A 26,663-nucleotide genomic window follows, 5' to 3' on the forward strand; every position below is an offset into this window, starting at 1 on the left:
GACATGAACGTATGTAGTAAAGTGGGGGTGAGGACTGTGGCAGACTGAGGAGCCTGTGTGCCTTGCCTGACCCCATACTCAGTTCCTACCAGTTGGTGGTATTTGGAAATACAGGAGCTGATTTTTGTTTTCTTTTCTTTTTTTTTAAAGATTTATTTATTCATAAGACACACACACACACACACACACACACACACAGAGGGGAGGGGGGCAGAGACACAGGCAGAGGGAGAAGTAGGCTCCATGCAGGGAGCTCGACGTGGAACTCGATCCTGGGTCTCCAGGATCATGCCCTGGGCTGAAGGCGGCGCTAAACTGCTGAGCCACCCGGGCTGCCCAGGAGCTGATTTTTCAGAAGGAGTTTCTTTTGTGATAATGTGTATGTGTGTATATATGTGTGCGTGATATTGATTTTTAATGGTTTGCAAAAAACTTACAAAAAAAAATGTAAAATGTCATTGAACTCAAACAAAATACCCTTATCACTCTGATAGTTTGAGTCAGACACTCCGTATGTCCTAGACTGGCCTTTTCCTTGATAGAAAATCAATGTTACGTGGCCCAAAGACATCTACAGTTTTTCATTATTCAGAAGCCTTTATTAAGTGGCTGCTGTGCTAGGCAACTGTGTTAAGGCTGAGTATGATAATGAACAGAAATTCCTACCCCCTTAGTCCTTAGGCATAGTGGGGAAGATGGACTTGAAAATAAACTGAAGGACCCAAGTGTTAAGCCCAAGAAGTACAGGGGTTATAAAATGCCTTGGAGGTGCTAGGCTAACATGGATAGAATCATTTTGAAATGAAGGTCAAGCTTCCTTAAAGCTGCCTTCTATCCTTCTGCTTTTTCCTTCAGGCGCTCAGAGGACCTCTTCTGTGTAGTCCAGGGCACCTACAGCCTTTCCTAAACTGCACCTTCCAAAGACACTTCCTTCAAACACAACTACATCTCTCTACATCTCATTCAACCAGCGGGATTGGCCCGGGATAGAAACTGGGCAACCTCATTGCTTTTCTTCCCTACTGTTCATCTAATCCAGTTTAAGCTGCCATTTTTTTTTTTTTAAGTTAGGGAAACAAATGTTTCATTGTATACTCAATTCCTAGGATATGCCACATGCATGAATCAACCTCAGTTAAGCAGAGTGTTTAGGTTTTTAATCATCTGCATGGAGAATATTGGAGGTCAGCAGAGTCCGTGGCTGGACTAGCTTTTGTGACCATCACCCTCAGCCAGGCCCTGGGCAAGGAGAATTCCTGGCACAGGCAGTTGTCCAACAGTAGGAACACCCTTTCTAGTAGGTGACCCAGAGTCAGAGTACACAGAGAAGGCCCTTTTTAATGAAGTATTTTTGCATCCTTAGAGGAGGGAGCTCCAAGGGAAGAGATACTGAATATATGTGTGTTTTTTATAAGAAGCAGCTTTTACCTCTTCCTTTTCTGTGCAACATCCTGCAGTGCTTGGGGGGACATTTGCTGAGAACATTCTTAAAATAGAGGCATGGAAACCAATCTGTCAGGTAGAAAGTGTGCAGGCGGCGAAACCCTGGTTACCGTGACACCAAGCTGGCATGTGAATTATCTTGTCCCACTAGACTGATCCCAGCTGGGGGGTAGGGGGCATGGCAGAGTGTCATGGGAGGGGCTGAGTGACCAGGTCTGCAGGGCCTGAAACCTAGCATGAAGACCCCTGAGGCCCGCTTGTCCTTGACCACTGCTGTTTCTGTGGTCCTAGGCATCTGGAAGACAACCAGGTCAGCGTCATCGAGAGAGGCGCCTTCCAGGATCTGAAGCAGCTGGAGCGATTGTAAGTACAGTACAACCTCCTTTCTTGAAAAAAAAAAAAAAAAAAAAAAATCTCCTTTCTTGAAAAGTCATCATCTTCTTCTTTTTTTTTTTTTTTTTTTTTTTTTTTTTTTTGGTAAATTGACTTCATTGCAACCTTGCCAAAAAAAAGTCTTCAACATTTAATGAAATGTTTGCTTATTTTATTTAAAGTACATCAGATACATGTTAAAGAGACACTGAGATCCTTTTAAATTCTTTTTCTTTATTTTTTAAACTCTTTCTCTTTAAAAGATACTAGAATTGGCATCCAGGATCTATATTTCTTCTTCTTGGGCTTGAGCTGTTGCTTTTGGTATCTGTACATGGGGCTGGTTCTTGCCCAAGCCTTGTCCCTTTTGCAGGAGATGGAAGCCAGCAGTTGGTTATCCCTGTCATGGAGGCCAGTGTTAGATACTCGCTATTCCCCTGCATGGGTAGCAGGTTCCCTCCTCAGGCCCTCTCCTCCTGGAGCCGCCTCTGCCCCTCACAAGAGAGGAAAGATGGGAGAGTGGGCAGTACCGTCAGCGTGCCTGTATCTCCTCTGAGCATCAGCCTGTGTCAGGAAGCCCACATGTTTCCACGAGAGTATGTGGTGCCAGGGTTTAAAAATAGGCTGCTATTCTGACTATCAGAGGGAGAGACAAAGAGGGGTGGGAATGGAGATGGATGGAGCCTCCATTTATTTTGATGATTAATGCAATTGCAGAAAACTCTTGGGTCACTCAGATGGGGCTGCTGTTCAGATGGTTAAGTGGGCAGCTTCACCTTTCCTCAGTTAATCATATCTGGCAGCATATAACATCTGGATATTTGCTTCCTGCCCTCTAAGTGGAGCTTGTCCCAAAGAGCACTTAGTCATGCTGGTGGGCGGCTCTCTTCCATGTTTCCCTCCACATCCCAGTTGGCCTGACATTTAAGCCTCTTTCTCCTGCAGTTGGGGGACAGAGGTGCAACAGTTCACTGCTCCACCAGCCTCCCTGGTAGGATCCTGTCCTGTTGCCAAATCTCATCTACAGAGATGAGAGTTGGGTAAGGTGGAGGGCCTGCCACCAACATGTTAGCTTTGTGATCTGCCATCTTTTCCCCTGGAGTCATTGCATCTGGGGTGACATGGTTATTATCTAGCAAAACCCTGTATTCCCCCTCCTTTGTGTGAACTGTCTCATTTGTTGTTCTCCATCTAGGTCAAAGGTCAATGTATGTTCTATGGTTGATTTAAAAATGTAACATTCATTTCTTATAAAGGAAAAGAGTTCTAAAAATAATACATGCTGCCTCTATTTACACTTATATTCTTAAGTCTCTTGAAACTTAAATTCTTATTTAAACCAAGGGAAAAATAAAAGTATTTGTTGAACTTGTTTCCTTTGTATGAGATATTAAACATTTCTTTTTTGTTTTTGATATTAAACATTTCTATGGAAGAGTAAATATGTAGTCCTTTGTGAAAAGGCCACCTCTTGCTTAGTCTTCTGATTAAAAGGGTAAATAAACTCCTAATTTATTCATTTCATGATTATTGGGAGGGAACTAATTGATAATTGAGTACCTTGGGGATACTAGGAAGTATGCCGATGTTTTATAAGCTATCTGTTATTTTATCCCCATGAAATTCCTATGAGGTGTTATTAACCTCATTTTGCAGATGAAGAAACAGAGGCCCAGGGAGATGAAGCCAAAGAATTGTCAGAGAGGTGGGGGGAGGGGGGAGGAGTCAAAATTCAAAGCCACATCTGTCTGACATCAAAGCCCACACCCTTTCATACTTCTGTGCTCTGGACATTAGATGAAGTGTGATCTTTAGCAATGGCCCTGCAAATGGCCTCTCACATACCCACTTAACTCCAGGGAATATCAGTGAAATATGCTGGCAAAAGGTACTTTTCTCTGGTTTGGTGAATGCAGCAGAAACACCATGCATGTCTACAAGACTGAGAGGCTTACAATTGCAGGGAAACCTGGCTGTTTCTCTACTTTGTGTGTTAGGAGGCTAGCTGCTGGACTAGATAAACTCTCAAATCTCACAGCTTAACACAGTAGAAGTTTATTTCTTATTCGTATCAAACCCAGTAAGGGCATTCTTGGTTGCTGGGTCTCTCTCCTCCAAGGAGAGACTCAGGAACACAGGGTCCTTTCACTCCTTGACTCTGCCATCTTTAAACCGTGGCTTCCAAGGTACCAGTGTGTATCTGAATCAAGCCACTGGAAGGGAAAACAGTGTGAAGAATTGTGCATGGGAGGCTTTTATGGCTGGGACCTGGAAATTGTACATACGACTTCCACAATTACATACCTTGGATTAGAAATTATTCACATGGCCACAGTAAACTGCAGAAGAGGCTGGGAAAGATAATCAAGCCAAATGCCCAGTAAATAGAGGAAACAGAATTAGGGAATAGCTAACCAGTTTCTGACTTATACTGCAACTGATCTAAAGAAGTACTTGAATGGGAAGAAGAGTGAAAGTATAGGTGGCTGGACAGTATGCGCAGTTGGATGGGTCCCCTTAGTTAAGGCTTTCCAATGTCAACAAGAGAAGGTATATGCGACATTATTCTGATGTGTTAATCTGGTGTTGGTTATCCAGTCTCTCCCCAAACAGACTGATAGCTATAGAATGGGAAAATAAAACATATTTGCTGTTAACAACTAAAGAAATAGATGGCTGATTGTACCATCTGTAGCCCTCACTCCTGACTTACCTTACTTGTGTCTCTATATTTGGTAGTAGATTCATCTTTATCGATCATACTCTGAAATACAGCCTGGAAATTATATGGGTTTTGATAATTCATTCCTGGAGTATTGATTTTCATTATGGATGGTATTTATTGGTTTGATCTCTTCAGCCTTAATGGGAAAGGGGAGAGAATTCTGTCCTTTAGTTCTCAGAGTTCTACATTCTTCCATAAAAGGGCCTCTGCTGCAGACTGAGTCAGGTGCCTCTCCTAACATACAACAATGATTGTCCTTATCACAGCACTTATCATACCATCTGTTAAGTCCCTATTTGCCTGATTGTCTCTAACCAAACCATGAGTATGTTGAAATCAGAAATGTTTCATGAAGTCTTAATCTCAAAGCTTTACACAAGGCATGATAGTAAATACTTATCAAATACTTGGGGTTTTGTTCTATACTAGTGGTTCTGAACTGAGACCAATTCCTCCCCACCCCCACCCAGAGGACATTTGGTAATGTCTGGGGATATTTTTGGCGGTCACAACTAGAGTGTGTTACTGGTATATAATGGGTAGAGGTCAGGAATGCTGCTAAACAGCCTCTAACACACAGGATAGCTCCTACAACAGAAAATTATCTGGTCCAAACCATTAACAGCACTGAGGGTGTGAAGCTCTGCTTCTTATCTGTTATGTATCAGATAGCATCATAGACACTTGACATATGCCATCTGTTTAATCCATACAACAATATTATGAGGTTAGAAATTCTGTGTCCCTGATGTGACAATATAAAATTCAAAGCATTGACTTTAAAGTATTGTTGCTAAATATGTCTCCCCTACATCTAATTTAGCTACATCTCACTTCTGGTTTCACCAAAGTAGGCAGGATGGAGTACTAAATTAAATGAAACCAAGAGGAATATTCAAATCCCATAGATGGAACATTCTACAAGAAAGCTGTGTTGGTCTCTTCAAAAAATCAACGTCCTGGAAAGATGGGAATTGACTATTGTAGATTAAAAGCTTAAGATAGGAACAGTAGCAAAATTTGGGAGGGTCAATGGAGTCTAAGTGTTCTAAGATCTTTGAATTATCCCAGAAATGATAATAGCACTACTGCTTATTGCCTTATTAAATCAAGGATGCATGTTGCAATCTGTAGGATAGCTTCTAAAAAGAACAGTTTAAAAAATATAATAACCTAATAGAGGGAGAAAGGATGGAGAATGATTCAAAGAAAAATATAGTTAATTCAAATAAGGAATAAAAGAAAAGGAAAAGGAATTTAGAACGAATTAAACAAAGAGAAAACAAATAGTAAGGTGATGATCTTAAATACAAAAATATCATAATTATTGTGTATATAAATGGATTAATCCTCTACCTAAAAGACCGTGGATAAAAACCAACAATAATTATATGCTTTTTATAAAGACAAACATTAAACAAGAAGATAGAGAAAAAAATAAAAGGATAGAAAAGATACCATGAAAATACTAACCAAAAGAAGGATGGTGTGGATTTATTAATACTACTTAAAATAGACTTTTTAAAAAAAAAATAACGTTATTGGAGATAAAGAGGGCTATTTCAAAATGATAAAGGATTAAATACACCAGAAAAATACGAGAATTTGTATCTGTCTAAAAACATAGCCTGACAATACGTAAAGCAAATATTGACAGAATTAAAAGGATAGACAAGTTTACATTCATAGTTAAGATTCATTCTTGTAATTAATAGGATAAGCATATATAATCATTAGTAACAATATGGCCTATTATAATATTAGTAACAGTATGGAACAATATGACAGAGTTTGCAAACCTGACCTAATTGATTCTTAGAAAACACTGCAATCAAAAAATGTAGATTGAACATTTTTTTTCAACTACATGTGAAATCTTTATCAAGCACTGGTTTACAAAGCATGTCTTAAAAAATATGAAAAGGTTGAAATCATATGGAGTATTTTCTCTGGCCACTGCAGAAATATTCAAGAAGTCAATAAGAAAACAGTAACTAGAAAATTTCAAATATTTGGAAATTGAGTAATATACTTCAAAATAAAATCTGAGTCAAAGAACATATCATAAGGGAAATTGGAAGATATATTTTCTGAATGTTAATAAACACACAGTATATCACGATGTATGGATTGTAGCCAAAGCTATGCTCAGAGGAAAATGGATACCCTTTAAGTTACATTATTCAATTTATGATGTATGTATGCTATCATACAGTTTTAAAAGAAGTAAGGATAAAATCTTGATGGAAGTACCCATTTTAAGAAGCTAGAAAAAAACAAAAAAGTAGGAGTGAAATCAGTAAGAGCAGAAGTATATGAAATAGAAGCATATACATAATTTTTAAGAATATTGAAAAGCGAAACTTTCACTCTTTTTTTTTTTTAATTTTTTAATTTATTTATGATAGTCACAGAGAGAGAGAGAGAGAGAGAGAGAGAGAGAGGCAGAGACATAGGCCGAGGGAGAAGCAGGCTCCATGCACCGGGAGCCTGATGTGGGATTCGATCCCGGGTCTCCAGGATCGCGCCCTGGGCCAAAGGCAGGCGCCAAACCGCTGCGCCACCCAGGGATCCCGAAACTTTCACTCTTGACACAATAAAATTACAAAAACTAGCAAGACTGATCAGAAAACAAAAAAAAAAAAACCAAAAACAAAAAAAAAGGAAGGCCAAATTGCCAGCATGAGGGATAAAAGGGAGGACACATCGATGGATTTTACAGATTAAAGGGATGATAAGAATAGGTTTCGAACTTTAGTTCAATGATTTTAAAGATTAAGTGTAATTGAAAACTGAAGCAAGAAAGGATAGAAAATCTATATAGTCCTATTAAAGAAATTAAATCTTTAATTAAAATATTCCTTGGGGTGACTGGGTGACAGGCACTGAGGGGGGCACTTGATGGGATGAACACAGGATGATATGCTATATGTTGGCAAATTGAACTCCAATAAACAAAAAAATTAATTAATTAATTCACCATGGGATGCCTGGGTGGCTCAGTGGTTGAGCACCTGCCTTTGGCTCAGGGTATGATCCTGGAGTCCTGGGATGGAGTCCCACATCGGGCTTCCTGCATGGAGTCTGCTTCTCCCTCTGCCTGTGTCTCTGCCTCCCTCTCTCTGTGTGTCTCTAATGAATAAATAAATAAAATCTTAAAAAATAAATATTCCACCCAAAATAATCTAGGCTGAGATGGCTTCACTACTGAATCATACCAAAATTTTAAGGAAAGAATAATATCAATTTAACATAAATTCATTCTATTAAAAAGAATAGATATTTTTCATTTGAACAATATAATTTTTATAGCAAAATCCAATAGCTTTTCAAAAAAAAGTATAAACCAACATATTTCATGAATATTTATGTGAATTTCCTAGCAAGATATTAGTAAAGTGAATTAGTGGTACATGAAAAAGATACATTACAACCAAATTTGGATTATTCAAGGAAGACCAGGTTGGCTTAATATTTGAAAATCCTGTCCCCAATTAAAAAATACTGAACAACTAAGATGGCAAAACCAAAGACATACACTACATCTACAATAAAACTAGTTGACGCAGTATCTTAGTAAAGCCCCTGCACCCTCAATAAAAGTAGACAGGGAAAAACAACTGATGGTTACATGACTGTTGTGCTATCTCATCTATGTAGAACAAAGCAGAGGGAGGCTAACTAAAATTCTTATGACTCTGAGAACAGGAGATTGCTTAAATAACCAATATGTACTCATTGGAAAACACAGTGACCAACCTGAGAAAAGCACCAAAAAATGGAAGGGAGTTGGATTAGATCCAATTCATGGTAAGTACAAAGGAACCATGATGTGATAATGACTGATAGTTCTTGGAGTATTGTGGAACCTATAAATTCTTCAAACTAACAAAAACAAGGCTCTTTTTCAAAGAAAGGCCTAACATTGATAAGAAACTCCTGAGAGTAGTTGATCAGAACAGGAACAATAGTAGAAAAGAAAACTTCTTGATGAAAGATTTAGAAATCACCAGAAGAGTTAGATCTTAGAAAATACAAGGCCATGTTTTTCATTAGTTTGTGGAAAAAAAAAAAAAAAAAGAATGAACTCTAGACTCCTGAATCTAAAAAATTATCACTTCCTACCCCTTTCTCATAAAACTACAAAAATTTCTTTCATTTAAGAAATAAGCAACCAAAAAGATTATGGTTGAAGCTCATACAAAGTGTTTTTTTCATAAAAAAATTAAAAATGAGTAAGAAGTATAATAACCTTTCTAGAAACAATGAAAGCATGCAAGAAAGAGGAACCCACAGAACAGATGAAAACTATAATAGAATAGTTCAAAACTAGCTACACAAATTTAAACTATAAAAGCTACACTTATAAACTATAAAAGTACAACATAAATTTGAATTTTAAAAGCTCAGAAATTAGATAATTAGAGAAAAATAGAATATGAAAGGAGGGACAAAGAACTCAGGGATCAATTTTGAAATAAAAGAACTAATTTTAAAATAAATATTGTCAATTCTGAAGAATGAACTTGGAAGAATCACACTATCCAACTTCAGGACCTGGTATAAAGCTACAGTAATCAAGACAGCATGGCATTGGTGAAATAATAGACAAATGAATTAACAGAACTGAATTAAAAAAAACCTGAAATAGACCTATTCAAATATAGTTAACTGACTTTTGACAAAGGTGCAAAGACGATTCAATGGAGAAAAAAGTCTTTTCAACAAATGATACTGGGACAATTGGATGTTCATATATAAGAAATTGAACCTAGGCACAAACCTTACATCTTACACAGAATTTAATTCAAAGTGAATCATAGACCCAAATGTAAAACTATTAAATTTCTAGGAGAGACAAGAGAAAAAAATATACATGACCTTGGTTTTGGGAATGTGTTTCTCAACATAACAGCAAAAGCATGATCCATAAAAGAAAAAAAAATTCTCAATTGAACTTTATTAAAAACTTCTCCAGAAAAGGCACTGTTAAGGAAGAATGAAAAGTCGCAGACTGGAATTAAATTTTTGTGAAAAATAGGACACCTCGGTGGCTCAGCAGTTGATCATCTGCCTTCGGCTCAGGGTGTGATCCTGGGGTCTGGGATCGAGTTCTGCATTGGGTTCCTTACAGGGAGTCTACTTTTCCCTCTGCCTATGTCTCTACCACCCCCCCCCCGCCCCACCTGTGTCTCTCATGAATAAATTTAAAAATCTTAAAAAAATATTTTGCAAAATGCATATCTGATTTGCATATAAAATATACAAAGAACGTTCAAAATTCAACAATTTTGAACCCCACAAAGAGAAAGAAATGGGAGAAAAGATTTTAACAACTACTTCAAATAAGATATATAGATGGAAAATAAGCATATGAAATTTCTCACTATCACTTCTTATTAGGATAATGCAAGATAAACAACAATGAAATAGCATTGTCCCCTTTAATTACAATGGCTAAAATACTAAAGACTGATAGTACTAATTGCTGGTGAGAACGTAGAGTAACAGGAACTCTCACTTATTGCTGGTGAGAATGCAAAATGCTATACCCACTTTAGATGACAGCTCATCAGTTTCTTGCAAACCTAAACACAGTTGGATCTTATAGGTGGTTTAGTGGTTAGGGATTTAGGGCAGAAGAGGGGATAAAGGGTTGAATAGGTGAAGCCATGGGAAAGGAGTGGCTTAAGATGGTGAAATTATGCTGTATGATACTGAAATAGTGAATATATGACATTTGCATTGATCAAAGCCCATAGAATTTTATAACATACAGAGTGAATCTTAATGCATGAACATTTCTAAAATTATTTAGAAAATTGGAGGATCCCAAGATGGCATATGGACTGTGATGAATGTATGAATCAATCTCTTGAAGGTGATAGGGGAAAGGTGCTGACCTAAGTAGATTTGGAAATGAATCTATGAGACTAAATGCAAAAGGAACCACACATAAAAACTGTACTGTGGTTGACAAAGTTGTTTCCCATAGGAATATGAGTTAACATTTACTGTACATATGTATTGGAATTGAACAACAGATGGTGGATGGTATAGACAGGTTTGTTATTGCTGAAATCGATGGTTACAAAGAGACAATGAAGAAAACTATAATGATCCTTGTAGCAATGGATTAGAGTTGCAGACATCAGTATGAACAAATGTTTAGCCTAAGATAGATATGTTCACTTAATATAGATGGATATATACATAGAAATATATTGATATGTAAATATACGTAGGTTTGTATTTAAGCAAATATTTCCTTGCTCTCTTAGCTGGAGAGCCTAGAAGTGATAACCCCACAATAGCAATGAGCACACCTAGTACCCAGATCTTGGTTTCTAATACCATTCTCCAATAAAAGGAGCTAAGGCTCTTAGAGAATGGGATGATTCTAGGACTGGGCATGAGATAGATTGTGCCAGAAAGGAATGCTCAAAACAAAACAAAACCCATAATTAGGGAATATGTTAAAAGGACATAGGAGCAAACTGAAAGCGCTCTTAATGGCCAAAGCTGAAACAATTTCAGCTATAAATAAACAAATCAGTATTGGATTATATCCAAAGTATAAAATGTCCATGAGTCCACAATGACATAAATAAATGATTGGATAAATAAATGAATGGGGAGAGGAGAAATCTTCCCTGAAGAAGAATTCTAAGTGATTTATGTAGATTTTCTGCCCCTAAGGAGGTGGGGCATAACTCTCTACTCCTTAAATGTAGGCTTTGCATGGTGATTTCCTTCAAAAGCGTACTGTATGAAAAGGGGAGGGCAGAGAATAGAAATTCCACGGTGGAGAAATATGACACACGCTACTACCTCAGTCAGATGATCAAGGTCAATATCCAACATGCTAAGTCATGTTAATAGTATGTACCTTTGATATGATGTAATGAAAATAGCAGTTTACATCTGTGATGTCCATCTCAAAACCCATAACTACATTCTAATGAGGAAAACATCAAACGAATTATGAGGGACATTCATAAAAACATCTGAACAGCCCTCATCAAAACTGTCAAAGTCATCAAAAACAAGAAAAGCCAGTGAAGCTGTCAGAGCCAAAAGGAACATAAGGAGACATGATGACTAAATGTAATGTGGCATCCTGGATGGTATCCTCAAACAGAAAAAAAAATATATAGTTAAAAACTAAGGAAATCCGAATAAAGTATTGAGTTTAGTTAATAATAATGTCTCAATATTGGCTTAATTGTGGCAAATATACTATACTAATATAAAATGGTAATGATAGAGGAAACTGGACATGGGATGTATGAGATTGCTCTGTACTGTCTTCCCAACTTTTATGTATATCTAAATCTATTCCACTATGCAAAGTTTATTTTTTAAAAAGTTGACTGTACCAAACCCTACTTGAATTACAGATTCATAAGCAAAGTAAATGTTGTTATTGTTTTACACCAAAAATACATGCAAACATACTAATCTAGATACAATTTTTGGGCAGATAAATGCTTTAAGAGAAATGGAAAATGGATTTTTTTTTAATCAATAAGAAGTTAACATAGAGGTTTAGAGGATTTAAGAGAAAGTGATAGATACAGAAATCAAAGACAGTCTATCACATATATAGTGCAAATCTCTGAGGAAGAAAACTGAAACAGTTACTCTGGAAAACTCTGGCAATGTCATCTCCAGCTGAACATACACATACCCCATGACCCGGCAATTCTACTCCTGGATATACTTCCCATAAAAAGACCTACACAAGAATGTTCATAGGAGCACTGTTTGTAATAGCTCTAAAGTAGAAACAGGCCAAATGCTCATCAGCATGAAAAAAATAATTGGTCTCTTCATACAATGGAAAGCATAATGGAAAATGAAATTACCCCAAGACAAAACCAAACAAAACAAAACAAAACAAAACCAAAAGCTGCAATGTGTTAAATCTGCAATGTGATAACAATGTGATAAATCTCAGAAACAGAATGAGTGATAAAAACCAAACATAAAAGAATATATGCTACCTGATTTCATTTACATAATCTTCAAAACAGATACAACTAATCTATGATATTAAAAGCCAGGATAATATTTACAATTAGAGGGCTGTAAATAGAAGAGAGCACTAAAGGGTATCTGGGGTGTATCATCATCTGTTTCTGGATCTGGGTAGAGGTTTTGTGGATCTGTTCAACTAGGTGAAAATGCTTCTAGCCATAAAATTTAGATTTGTTCTTTTTTCTATGTGTATGTTATATTTAAAAAAATATTTTAAAAGGAGACTTTACAGACAGATACAACCACCAAAATCTGGCTCTTAATTGAAGCCTAATTTGAAGAAACTAATGCATAAAATAAAATTTTGAGACAAATGGGGAAATCTGAGCATGGATCAGATATCATGAACATGATATCAGGAAATTGTTTATTAATTTTGCTAAGTGTGATAATGGTACTCTAGTTATGTAGGAAAACCTCTTAATTTTTTTGAGATGCATGCAGAAGTGTTTACGGATCAAGTTTCCTGATTTCTATACTTTATGGTTCCATACGTAAATAGTTCAAAAAGAACACAGAGCAAAACAAATACAGCAAAATGAAAATAATTGTTGAATCTAAGTGGTGGGCTTACAAATTTCAAAATACATATTTTTCTGTATATTTCAACATTTTTTTACTAAAATTTTTTAAATGTATTTTTTAAAAATTATCATGTACTTTTCAGAGAGAAAAAAATCCTGAAGTTCTGAAATTAAAGTAACTTGCCATGCTGAGATTTAAATCCAGGACTATTCCGAATTCAGGTGCTAGGAAAAGAAAACATAACTGTCAGGAACTGGAAGGAGATTGTGATATTGTATTATCTAATTTCCTCATTTTACAGACAAGGAAACAGGCTAGAGAGGAATTTGACTTCTATGAAATGTTAATGCAGCATGCAATGTTTGAGGGGTTTGAGTTGCCTTGGTGTTAGCTCAGTTTTTCCGAAGAGCAGAACACAATAGCGTTCTTAGCTCTAAGCCAGAGTTCCCATTTACTCTTTAATTAGATGTGAAGTAAATTAGATTATATATTTAAATGCATATGTGTGGCAAATATATATTTTTAAATTATTGCAAGACTTATTTTGTTTCTGGTAAGATAGAACCCTGCTTGTCCCACCAGAACTAAGATGTGTTATGTTGCTTGAGCCAATCATTTAGAGGCCAGACACTCCCAACAGCCCATGAATGTGGCTTTTTCTTCCTTTGGCCTCATTTGTATCAACATCAAACACTGACCATTGTTATTAACTCAGAATTATGGACAGGGTTTTCTTTGTGCAATTTATCGCCTGTGGTGTCTACACTTAAATTACTCTCCGTCCATGAAAAAAAACCCCAGTGTCTGTGTGGGTGTATAGCTGCCAACACCAGAAACACCACTGCTGACAGATTTTTGATTGGTTTATGTTATTATTCCTTATTTAAAAAAAAAAACATAACTTCTGTCTTGGAATATGTTCTCCATTGGTCCCTTAAGAACTGCAAGACAGTGTTAAGGGAACCCTTAAAACTAGGGAAATGTTAGGGGAAAAATAAAAGCTGGAGAAAATGTTCACCACCATGTGAAGAATCAGACAGGCCTAGAGGCTTGTGTAGGCCAGCTCTGCTTGATTCTCTCCCACCAAGCCCTTTCCTCTTTGGCTACATTGAAGAACCAAGGCAGATGAGGAAGAGGTTGTTGGGAGACTTAAGCCTAAACTCTTCAACTCTCACTATAACTTCAAAGAGTAGGAGGATAGGGCCATCTTCCTGGAGAACAAGATTTAGGATTATAAAAGAAGTGTAGTGAAGTAGTAAGGAACGTGGGTTCTAGGGTCCTGGCCCACACTTATTTGCTTTGTGACCTTGGACAAATTAATGAGTCTCTCTCAGCCTCAGCTGCCTCATCTGTAAAATATATATCAGCCCTATTGGGGTTGTTGTGAAAATTAAAAGCATGCATGTGAAGAATTTAGGACAGTGCCTGATTTGTAGTAAATGCTTATTTCACTGTAGTCTCTGGGAAAAGAAAAAAAAAAAAGATTATGTGTTCCTGGAGAACCTCTAAGTCGGGTATTTTCAAACTTTTTCCAGCAACTACCTCTCCTACTCCACCCCACAGCAGCTCACCCATCTCCAGACAATTTCAGATAACACACATCTATACATCTATTAAGCATCTGCTATGCCACCATGTATTATGTCAGTATTAGAGTTTTTGAGACAAATATAGAACCCTTGCCTTCAAGCTGTTTATAGTCTACTTAGGAAGACAAACATGTAAACACAACCTTTCAACACAGCAGATAGTGAACCCTTGAGAGTACAGAGGAAGACCGCCTCTATTGGTCAGACCAGGAAAAGCTTTACCCAGGAGGCATCACTTGAACAGAGGCTTGAAGATCAAATAGAAGTACAAATCATGACCACCAGTTTGGCAAAGAATAATACATCTGGGGTCATTCAGGATGGAAGCAAGAATAGCAAGAGCTAAAAGTTTCTACAGGCCCTTAGATCTGCCAGTTTAGTTGGAGTGAATGTGTGGTGGATACTTAGTCTAAGGATTTAAAGATTAAGGACATGGACTTAAAAAGTAGACATACAAATGGCCAACAGACACATGAAAAAATGCTTAATATCATTCAGCATCAGAGAACTACAAATCAAAACCACAATGGGATACCACCTCACACCGGTCAGAGTGGCAAAAATTAGCAACTCCGCACACAACAGATGTTGGCGAGGGATGTGGAGAAAGGGGAACGCTCTTACACCGTTGGTGGGATTGCAAACTGGTACAGCCACTCTGGAAAACAATATGGAGTTTCCTCAAAAAGTTAAAAATAGAGCTACCCTTTGACACAGCAAAAACTCTACCAGGTATTTATCCGAAGGATACAAACATAGTGATTCGAAGGGGGATATGTACCCCAATGTTTATAGCAGCAATGGCCATAGTAGCCAAACTAATGGAAAGAGCCCAGATGTCCATCAACAGATGAATGGTTAAAGAAGATGTGAGATACATATAATATCACATATATATTTATATGTATACACACACACAAACACACACACAATGGAATACTACTCAGCCATCGAAAAGAATGAAATCCTGCCATTTACAATGACATGGATGGAACTAGACAGTATTATGCTAAACGAAATAAGCTAGTCAGAGAAAGACAAATATTGTATGATTTCACTCATGTGAAATTTAAGAAAACAGATGGATATAGGGGAAAGCTAGGAAAGGCAAAATCAGATGAAATCAGAAAGGGGACAAACTGGGCAGCTGGGTGGCTCAGTTGGTTAAGCATCTGCCTTCAGCTCAGGTCATGATCCCAGCATCCTGAGATCTAGTCCTGCATTGGGCTTCCTGTTCAGCAGGGTGTCTGCTTCTCCCTCTACCCCTCCCACTGCTCATGCTGTCTCTCATGCTCTCTCTCAAATAAATAATCTTTAGAGAGGGAGATAAACAATAAACTAGAGAAAACAAACTGAGGGTTGTTAGAGGGTACGTGGGTGGGCAGATGGGGTAAATGGGTGATGAGCATTAAGGAGGGCACTTGATGTAATGAGCACTGGGTATTATATGCAACTGATGAATCACTAAACTCTACCTCTGAAAATAATAATACACTATATGTTAAATAAATTGATTTTAAGTAAAAAAAAAAAAAACCCACAGTAGAAAAAAAAAAGAACATGGACTCAAAGTTAGGATAGACTTGGATTTAAACCAGGTTAAATCTTCCCATTTCTCTTACCAGCCAAGAGACCTTGTGCAAGTTTCTCAGTAGCTTCTGAGTGCCATTATTAAACGAGGATAATCATTATTGAGTAGAGTTGCCTTTATTTTTATTTTTAAAATTTTTATTATTTATTAATTATTATTATTTTTTAAAGTAGGCTCCCCTCCCAGTGTGGGGCTTAAACTCATGACCCTGAGATTAAGAGTTGAGCGCTCCATTGACTGAGCCAGCCAGGCTTCGTTGACTTTTACCCAGGGGCTTGTTTCTAAAGTTGGTGTGAAAGATAAAAATGGAAAGTATTCAAATTATTGACAATTCTATCTGCCATAAACAAGACATGTAGGGACTGTTTTATACTGAAAAACACCATTAACCACTGGAATCCCCATCAACAAAATGCTCACGGTGAGCAGCACATCAGGACTGAGATTAAGGGAAGGGCAGGCTCTCATCTCTCATCCAAGTCCTTTGGGAGAACAGGTTCATTGAAAAGAATGGTTGGTAGGACCTTCTGTACCTTGTATTTCTCACCTTCTTCTATTCTTTTAATTTTTGCTGAATGCCTATATGTGGGTTCACCTGTGAGTCAAATGCACATGTGGCAGGATTCCACTAACTCACTTCATGGCTCTCATGAGATGACCCATGGGAAGGGCTTCACGCAGTGACTGGCACAATTATCACTCAGTGTACTGAGGCGTTCTCCCCGGCTCTCCTTCCCTTCATCATCATCACAGGCTAAGAGTGATGGATAAAGAAAAAAGCAATTTACTTGACCAAAAGGACTGCAATTTTACTTTTTGATTTGTTTCCAAAGACCCTACACCAAATACATACCAACATGGCTTCCTGTTCTTGTTTTCCCATTAAAAATTGCCTAAGCATGTTTTCTCATTTGGAAAACAGGCTTAATAGTATTTTCTATCTGATAAAGAGTAAGGGCATTGTCAGAAAAATATGTATCCAATAAATGATCAAAAGAATTAATGCGTTAGGTTCATTTGTTTTATTCTCTTTATATTATGCTGTTTTGTTAGAAGTAGAGAAATATCTGAAAGATCAGTTTTCTCCTTTCAAAGTATAACAAGTAGAACTGCTCTAAATCTGGGAATATGTCAGCCAAGTTTTGAATCTCAAAATGCTTATGTCTCTCTCTCTCTCTCTCTGTCCCTGGGGTGTGTGTGTGTGTGTGTGTGTGTGTGTGTGTGTGTGTGTGTTGGGCTTCTCCAAGATGTGGAGGTTTGGAATGAAAATGGTAATTGACCTTTAACGAGAGGGCTGAGAGAACTGCTTCTGTATATTATATGGCTGTGAGCTGGATTTTAAATGTTTGATTAAGTTATTAGAGTGTTTTGCTTTGGCATAAAATACTATAAATTTACGATTGCTGGCCAAAGTGGTTAGTCAGTGGAGAAGAATAAATTGTTTTGAGAGGTGCTTCAAAACCTGGATTTTATTCTCTTGGAAAGACAGGGTTTAAAATAAATCATGTAATACAAATGAGAATTTCCATAATTAAGGTCCAAACCAGGAAGATCCCTAGGAGCTTTGGGATGGTAAAATGAAGAACTGTATTTCAGGATTCTTTCATTTTCTTTTCTTGTCTCTTTAAATTGATGTTTTGAGTGTGCTAAGTTTGTTTTTAGAGACCCAGAGATCAAACAGCACAAAATGAGCATTTATTAAATATTTGTTGTTAAACAATTTTTCTCTGAGATGTAAGGACTTCAGAGAAACTTTGAAAAAAAGTGTCCAGGACAGCTTAACTTACTTACAGTGCTTCACACGTTAGAGGCCCCTGTCACCTGCGCCCATGTCATTTCTGGAGAATTCATGTCTGGTAGTCCTCACTCCCTCTCACCCAGTAATGTCACTCCCTGACAGCTTTTGTGTTTTCAGAGCATATCCTCTTATTTCTGTCATTTAGAAAATCTCTCTTAAATGACAATTTCCCTCCCCTGGGGGCTCTTTCTGACTTCTGGCCTCCGACCTTCTCCCCAAGATTCTTCTACCTGGTTCCTCAAAGTCCCCAGCCTCCCTTCAGTGCTTGCTAGGCTTCTCCCAGGAGTGCCTAAGTAAATAAAATGTGATTGCATGTTTGTGATTGGTTCTTGTACTGCTTTATTTATTTGGTATAGGTATTCACTAGAGAGCTTTCTACCATACAGTATTCCAATATACCATTTATAATTGATTAAGTAGGGCAATTGTGGTCATTTCTCGAAAAGTATGCCATCAAGCCCTCTGTTGGGAACCTGGGCACATACTCTGATGTTGTTTCTATGGGATCACAAGGAAAAAGTGAGGACTGCAGCCCTTGTAGAAGATTATGAAGTGCTACCCAAATTGTACTGCTAAACCACTGATTTTCATTGGAGATTAGCTAAGTGATTAAGAGCACAGGCTGTGTCCTCAGGCTACCTTTCTGGGAATCTCAGGTTCTCTACTGGCCAGCAGTGTAGCCTTAGGCAAGTACCTTAATCTCTCAACTCTACAAAGGGGTAGTAGAATTACCTACCCCAGAGATATTGAGAGGATTGAATGAAATAATGCATGTTTTATGCCTAGCAAAGCGCCTGACACAAAACAGAGTGGTTAATACATATTAACTATTCATTAATACATATTAACTATTCATTAACTATATACACACACACACACACACACAAACTGTCACTTATATCTGATCATGATGATGATCATGTTGCACTCATTACCTAGTGAGGCCCTATGCTTATCCCAGTGAGGAACCCATTTGTGGAACACCTCTTCTAGAACTGCCTTCACATCTCCTCTGGCAGTGACAGACCTGGCACAGAGTAGGTGTTCTGGAGACATTTGTTGAATGCTCGCTCAGCAGCATGTTTCTTTGAACATCCTTCTTCATAGCAAATATTTTTTTTTGAAATATAATTTATGTAAAAGAAAATATATACATTTTGAGTGTTATGTAATTACTTGTTGGGATATGCTTTTATTTAAAAACCGGGTAATCCATTTGGAGCCAGGTCGAGTAATTATATGTCAGTAAGGAGAAATCTCCTCTTTTTTTTTTTTTTGTATATTTTTTTATTGGAGTTTGATTTGCCAACATTAGCATAACACCCGTCACTCATCCTGTCAAGTGCCCCCCTCAGTGCCCGTCACCCAGTCACCCCATCCCCCCTCCTACCTCCTCCCGTTCCACTACCCCTTGTTCATTTCCCAAAACCTCCTCTCATAGTAATTTTCTGTATACCATCTGATCTCTGTAGTGATGTCTTGTTATGGGTCTGGCTTTCACTCATTATTTAATCCTTACTGTAACCCTAGGGAGTATTTGTTATTAGCCTCCCATCTACCAGTAAGGAAATGCGTCCAGGGAGATTAAATGATTTGACCAAAGTCTCAATCTATGAGAAGTGGAGGCAAGATTTGAAAGCAGCTCTCCATGCCTCTGTAGCAGATGACATTGTCATTGCCTGATCCTGTGTATCTTCTTAAGACCTACGTGGGGAGGACAAGATGTGGTTACGAATCAAAGACTGCTTGTTCTGCGTGCCTTGTAAACAGGCTCTGAAGGTAGCACCAAAGGTGGAGAGCTCATCTCTCAGCCCTTGCTGTTCTCTGCAGCCTCCTCCCCTTCCCTCTCAGACTCCTGCAGATGGTCTGAGAGACAAGCGCAGGCCTTGCTACAGAAATGGATCTCTGAGTCAGCCCTTGGGAAAAAGAAATCTCTTTGCTGGTTTTATTTTTCTTGGTTGATTTATTTGACAAGGACCCATTCTGTACATCCATTTTGGAATTTCAAAATCTTTTTTTTATCTTCAAAGGTCTGTCTTAAAAAGCTGAAGAAAATAAAAGAGAGGCTATGTATGCTACTCACTGTGTGATGCTTTCTAAACCAGGGCTCTACCTTTTTATTTTCTGACCCTGAGATCATACAGGTTGCAGAACAGGGGCTGAGCAGAGCTAAATCCCAGCAGGTAGGAGTCCGATTTTCACTAATCCCTAAAGACACATCTCTATCACTGTTGTTTGACTTGTCAGGACACCTACGTTGCAAAACCCCACAGAGGAAGAGCACATGAATTATTCACTTTCTAACAGAGCTTCTCTGATGAGATTAGGTGTTACAGCCAACCAGCAAGAGGAATGTTCCCAGCTCTGATGGATGCAGATACATACAATTGCTGTTGATCTTCTTTACCTGGAGGTCTATGAAACCCCACTCTGAGGCCTTCAGCAGAGATTCTAGCCCAGTGTTCCTGGGATCACAGTTTTGGCAACAAGTCATTTACAGAGGAATCCCTCATCCTGGCACATGGCATGTCAGATACAATCAGAACAGGCACCAAGATTCCCTGGGAACTTTCTCCACTTTAACATGTGTTTCAGCTGAGAGAAAAGCCCAAGGGGGGGGGTGGTGGTGGTGGTGAGGAACCTCAGGCTGATTTTATAGTTGCCTTTAATAACCAATTCAGCCTAAATTTATTAGGTCACAATGCCCCTTTGAACTGTGGCATGGAATTTTCCATGCATAGTCTGGTTTCTCCAGTGAGAAGCAGACTTTCCCATTCAGTTTTGTGTCCTTGTTGAGTGAAAGTCCATGCCTTGACCATATTGGTTAAGAACAAGCTTTGATCAAGGATAGGCTAGGATGATCATTTCACCATGGCCCTTGATGCTTATATCTAGTGACAGTGGCTGAAGCACTACACCTACCCATGTGGATTACCATGCATATACCAACTCTACATGAAAAGTCTGGATCTACGTACACTTTTCTTCCTGAAGACAGCAGGGTTCTGTGTTATTTTTTTTGCAAGCTCTGCTTCCCTGCATGCTTTCGTATTTTGCTCAGGATAAATTATGACATAACTTTGTCAGTTTCCTTAGCCCCTTCTAATTGAACCAAGAAGTTCAGATGAAGATGTTTTTTGAATTGTTTCCAAATCTCTAGGTCTAGAAAGCAGGGAAATAATTTGCTTAGATCCTGGAATGTCTTTTTTTCCCTCATCACAATCTTGAGAAGTAGAATTTGGTTAAATGGTACCCGAGATCAATTCAAATGAGCAAATTGATGTTGGGGACTTACCGTGTACAGCATCCTTTGCTAACGATGATGGGTGATAGAGTTCAAGATACAATGGAGTCTGTTGACTTCTGAGTGATGATTTGCCTTCCAAGTGTGCCAGCATGTAAGAGTCATAACATTTTTTATTTTCATGAAGTTTTTGTGATGTGTATTAGATAAATAGCTCTTCAAAGGTGTGGTCTTATGGGTAATTTTGCTATGAATGAGAGTAATGCAGGCATTTAAGGAAAATAAAGAAGGTGAGTTAATTTACAGAAACATATTGACTAATGATATAGATGATACCTTAAAGTGATAACAAGATAGTTTATGAATTATTAGAATATCAAAGCCACTATCCTAGTTGTACTTAAACACACATCCCGAAGGATGCAAGTCAGTTTATTATTCAGGGAGGTAAGCCAAGGGCCTTTGCGTATTTGACAATACCTGATCATTAGCTTGTATGGCTCACTGCACAGCCAAGCCATGATGGACTTTTAATGAAATTGCTCTCACGCATGTCCTTGTGTACTTCCCATCATCTACACAAGACTAACATTGAAATGTAGACCACTCTCTGCAGTCTTGACTATCTAGATGTGGAGGAGAGCGGTGGAGAGAAATGAGCTTCCCATTCCACACATTAACATTGGAAGGGGGTTGCCTGGGACATAGGGAAAGGCGGATGCAGCACCATAAGCTAGATGGCCCAAGGTCAGAGGAGGGACTGAGGGAAAGGGATGTCTTGAGGCAAAGAACCTCTGGTCTGATGTGCCACAGCTAGTGACAGCCTGTAATAGAAGCAGTGAATAAACACCACACACCCCTCTGAGGGGCCTTAAACCCATTCAGATGTATAATATTGTTGAGTGCAGTGAATAGACTAACATCATCTTGGCATCTCCGCAGTGACTAATTTGTGGGCTCTCTGATTCTGTCCTGAGTTAAGTGGTCTTTATGTTCCAATTCTGGCAGTGCTGAACAGTGATATATTGTGTCCATGATTCCACCCGGTTTATTGGTGCTCACATAATGACAGCCTGTTGAATGGGAAGAAGTAGTGCATAAACAAGACAGCCTGAGCTGGAGGGGAAGCACTAATTTTCTGAGCCGTATTTGTTCTGAGTTAGTCATGAGATTTTCTTCTATCTGTGTAAGCTAAGATTTTGAAACTTGATGTGTATGTACATAAGTTTACCTGTACACTTGGAGTTGCAAAAGAGGTCAAGTTTGATTACATGGGGATATCAGGAATTAGCATAAAAGCATCTTTGCCTGATAGAAAAAGTTAATTTGGAGTCCTGTCTCCTTCTAGTGACAGGGGAATCCCCTGTAGGTTTGGGATCTCAGGAGTCAACACAGAATCCCCCACACTAAGGAAAAACCTGTGACTGCATCATGGGCAAAGTCTTGTCTTAAGAGGACAGATCAGTTGATTAATACAAAGAGTGGGAGCTGGAAGTTAAGGCCATGTGCAGGGTCACACGCTTAAAGGGCCTGGTATGGAAGAGGAGCCATCGTGAGTGGTGGGATTGAGGTGGATGCAGTATGTTTGTCTTGAAGGGCACTATTTCTCATTGTTGACACATGTGTACTATGCTTTGCTAGGGAAGAGTTGGTTTGAAGAACCAGTTTAGAGTAGACACATGACAGGACCATAATTCACTAATTCCACTGTTATTTTTTACTGTTGTTATTGACTGTTGTTGAAGTTGAAATTAGCAGGTACTACATATTCATGGTACAAAACTATTAAGGATTAGAAGTGAAGAAAAGGAAGTGTCCCTGCTTTACCTGATTCCTGGTTCCCCTTCCCCAATGTAGCCATTGTCTTGTTTCTTTTGTATGCTTCCAGAAATAATTCTTATACAAACTTATAAGTGTGTGTATGTATGTACATATGTATGCATGTATATATGTGTGATTTTATACACCAATCAAAGCTCTATCCATAGGTGGAGAAGATAGTCACTTATTTGGCATGGTTGAAGAAAGCCAGAAAAGTCCCATAGTCAAAAAACATATGTCCATGGCCTAAACATGGATCGCAGATTTTTCTTTTTTAACTATTTGAAAATTTTTCTTTTTTTAAAAGATTTTATTTATTTTTTCATGAGAGACACAGAGAGACAGGCAGAGGGAGAATCAGGCTCCCTATGGGGAGCCTGATGTGGGACTCAATCCCAGGACCCTGGGGTCACAACCTGAGCCAAAGGCAGATGCTCAACCACTGAGCCACCCAGGCACCTGAAAGTTATTCTTTAGATCTTAAAAAATTATTAGGACTATTTAGAGCAGTTTTAGGTTCACAATGAAATTAAGGGGAAAGTACAGAGATTTGCCATATGCTTCTCTTCCCTACACACTCCTAGCCTCTCCTATTGTCAGCATTCCCCACCAGAGTGGGACATTTGTGACAATGGATGAACCTACCTTGGCACATTGAAATCACCCAGACTCTGTAGTTTACATTACCATTCATTCTTTGTACATTCTGTGGGCTTAGGATTTTGATTTTTTGTTTAACCTCAAATTTAAGACTTCTCTTGCATTTGACTAGGATTCATCTGCCAATTTGTGAATGAAAGAGACCTGTTTCTAAGTGGGTTTTGGTATCTTCTCTCTGCCTGTGGGGGCCTCATGGGGACGCTGGGCATACTAGGCACTGTGGTGTGCAGAGCAGTGTGGGGTCCCATAGACCAGTGCGGGTGAATGGAGAAGCCATGAGTACATCAGGACTGGAGGGGGAGAGTAAGGCCATGTCTGAGGAGGGGAGCCAGGAGACTCTACACTACTAGAGAATTGGGGGCAGGGACTAGAGCCCCAGACTCACTCACATTGGCCACCTGGTGCATGGGCAAGTGGGCTGTAGTGAAGAGACAGCATGGAGGAGAGAAAATAGCCTCCATACTTGTCTCGGCATCTGTCTTCACACACAGAGAGACGCTGAGTCTCTGCAACTAGGGACTTCTTGACAACTCACAGTCTCAAAAGATTTCTGAGAGCAACTGAGGAAGAGCCACTTGTGAATGCTTACCTATGATCATGTGCCTTTGTTGACAGATGCCTATCTTTGTTCTTAGGGTGATAAACTGCTTCTGTGATTCCATCTTTTGAATTTCTATGTTGCTGTTGCTCAGGATAGGAATAGGCATCCCAGAAAGTGTCACCACTTGTTTGTAGCTGACGCTGAGTAAGATGAGAAGCCCTCCCTCAGGCAGGATCTGGAATCTATCCTTCCAAAGGTGGGGCAGGCCCCTTGCTGCCTGCTTCAGCCAGCCCACCCTTGCCTTTTCTGGGCCACACAGGATAGATAGACAGCAGGAGTGCAATGGTCAGCCAAGGCACAGATGAGATGAGAGGGGCACTGTACACTTGACCCAAATCCTGGTCCTGCCACTTACTGCTGGTGTGATGAGTCATATAGTAAATAACTTAAGTGCTCTAAGCCTTGGTTTTAATATCGTAAAATGAGATAAAATAAATAATGGTCTGGACCGTATAGGGTTGTTGAGAGGATTCAATATGTTAAACCCTTAGAACACTGTGAGCTCTCAAAAAAGGTTAGGTGTTGCTGCTATTACTCTGGAAACTTACTGTGTCTCTATTGTCAGCTGATGGCACTGTCTAAAATGGAGGTGGGGGAGTCCAATCCTACTGCCTTTCTCTTCCTTCTGGCCATAAACCACTACTGGGCAGGGCCTGAGGTTGACCTGATTCCTATCTGCATCTGTCCTCTGGGAATGAGTCCTTCAGGCGGCCCTGCTTGTGTTTGCTGATCTAATCAGGAAACTGATTCAGGGCCCATTCCAATGTTTATGTTGGCTCTCAGCCTATCTTGTCCATCTTGAATCTTGAACTGTAAGTCCGAGAAGATGGGCCAGATCTGGTTCAAGTACTCTGCAGGATGGAGCCCTCCAAACATTTGGAGTGATAAATTGATGTATCTGGGGAGGGTGGCTGGGTTGGTGGTAGCTTTATCTTAGTTTTACCAATTCATTCCTTTGGGAACATCCTATTACCTGGAGTGGTCAGTTTGACCATCATTCTGCCTCTTGTTTTGGACACTGGGTTTTTAATAACAACTGCTGGCATTAATTGGGCATTTACCAGTTATAAGCTTGTGTTAACCACTTCCATATACATAGCCTTAGGCAAGCCTGAGAGCTGCTGGATGTCAGCTTGATGTTTTCCCCTTTGCCTAGATGAAGAAATAGAAGCTTAGAGATGTTAAATCACTTGCCTAGGTCACAGATGTAGTAAGTACAGAACCAGAATTTAGGCAGCCTGCCTACAGAGCTCTAAACCTTCAGACATTAATGTTTACATGAGCCACCTAGAGACATGGCTAACAGGCAGAGGCTCGTTTAGCAGATTCCAGGCATGACCCGAAAGGCTACATTTCTTATACACTCCTAGGCAGTGCTGACCTGTGGATCCCTAGATACTTTGAGTGACATGGCACCAAACCAGGAAGCCACACAGCCTTGGCTTGGCATGTTATCTTTTTTGTTTGGACCTAACAGTTGACTTCACACACAGCTCCCTGACAGCCATTGATTCATCTACTCATGGTGAAGATGATGTCACATGGAGCTCTCAGGAAGTGACACAATAAACCCTTAGAGTCTTTGGGGGAATGTACTTGTTGGAGCAGTTGGTCTTCTCTTAAAAGGTCTAGTAATATATCCTACTTGACTGAGCAAGGGCCTTTCTCTGCCCCCTGGATATGTCTGTTTTTCTAGTCTCAGCTGCGTTCCCAGGTTTGGGACCCAGAGGAAGCCACTATGACCTTGATTTTTCACCCAAACCTCTTTCTGTTATTGTGCTCCCTACCTCTGATTATAGTCTCATTTATTTATTTATTTATTTTTTTAATTTTTATTTATTTACTTATGATAGTCACAGAGAGAGAGAGAGAGAGGCAGAGACACAGGCAGAGGGAGAAGCAGGCTCCATGCATCGGGAGCCTGATATGGGATTCGATCCTGGGTCTCCAGGATCGCGCCCTGGGCCAAAGGCAGGCGCCAAACCGCTGCGCCACCCAGGGATCCCTATAGTCTCATTTAGACTTTAATTCTCCCTGGCTCAAATCCTTTCAGGAATCTGATTCCTTCCTTAGCCCCAGATCTTCCCTAGTTATCAAGTCCCAAACTGATAAAACCTGCAACATATCTTTGCCCTCCAAAACCTAGAGAAAGGGACAAGGTCCTGAATACCTCCTGATAAAAGAAGCCATTATTTATTTGATAGCTGATATATACATTATCTACTTCATTGAGGTCTTACCACTATCCAGCAAA

The 26,663-nt window shown here is 39.1% G+C and overlaps 1 protein-coding gene across 1 annotated transcript in view; it reads left to right on the plus strand.

Moving 5' to 3' along the window:
• Nucleotides 1-26,663, plus strand: part of SLIT3 (slit guidance ligand 3) — a 598,525-nt gene that overhangs the window by 50,934 nt on the left and 520,928 nt on the right. The window contains exon 3 of the mRNA XM_049109434.1: nt 1,735-1,806. Within this exon, the coding sequence (XP_048965391.1) occupies nt 1,735-1,806 (72 nt within the window). The remainder of the gene's footprint in view (nt 1-1,734; nt 1,807-26,663) is intronic.

The sequence above is a fragment of the Canis lupus genome, chromosome 4 (assembly GCF_003254725.2).
Source record: "Canis lupus dingo isolate Sandy chromosome 4, ASM325472v2, whole genome shotgun sequence".
In the NCBI taxonomy this organism is placed as follows: domain Eukaryota; kingdom Metazoa; phylum Chordata; class Mammalia; order Carnivora; family Canidae; genus Canis; species Canis lupus.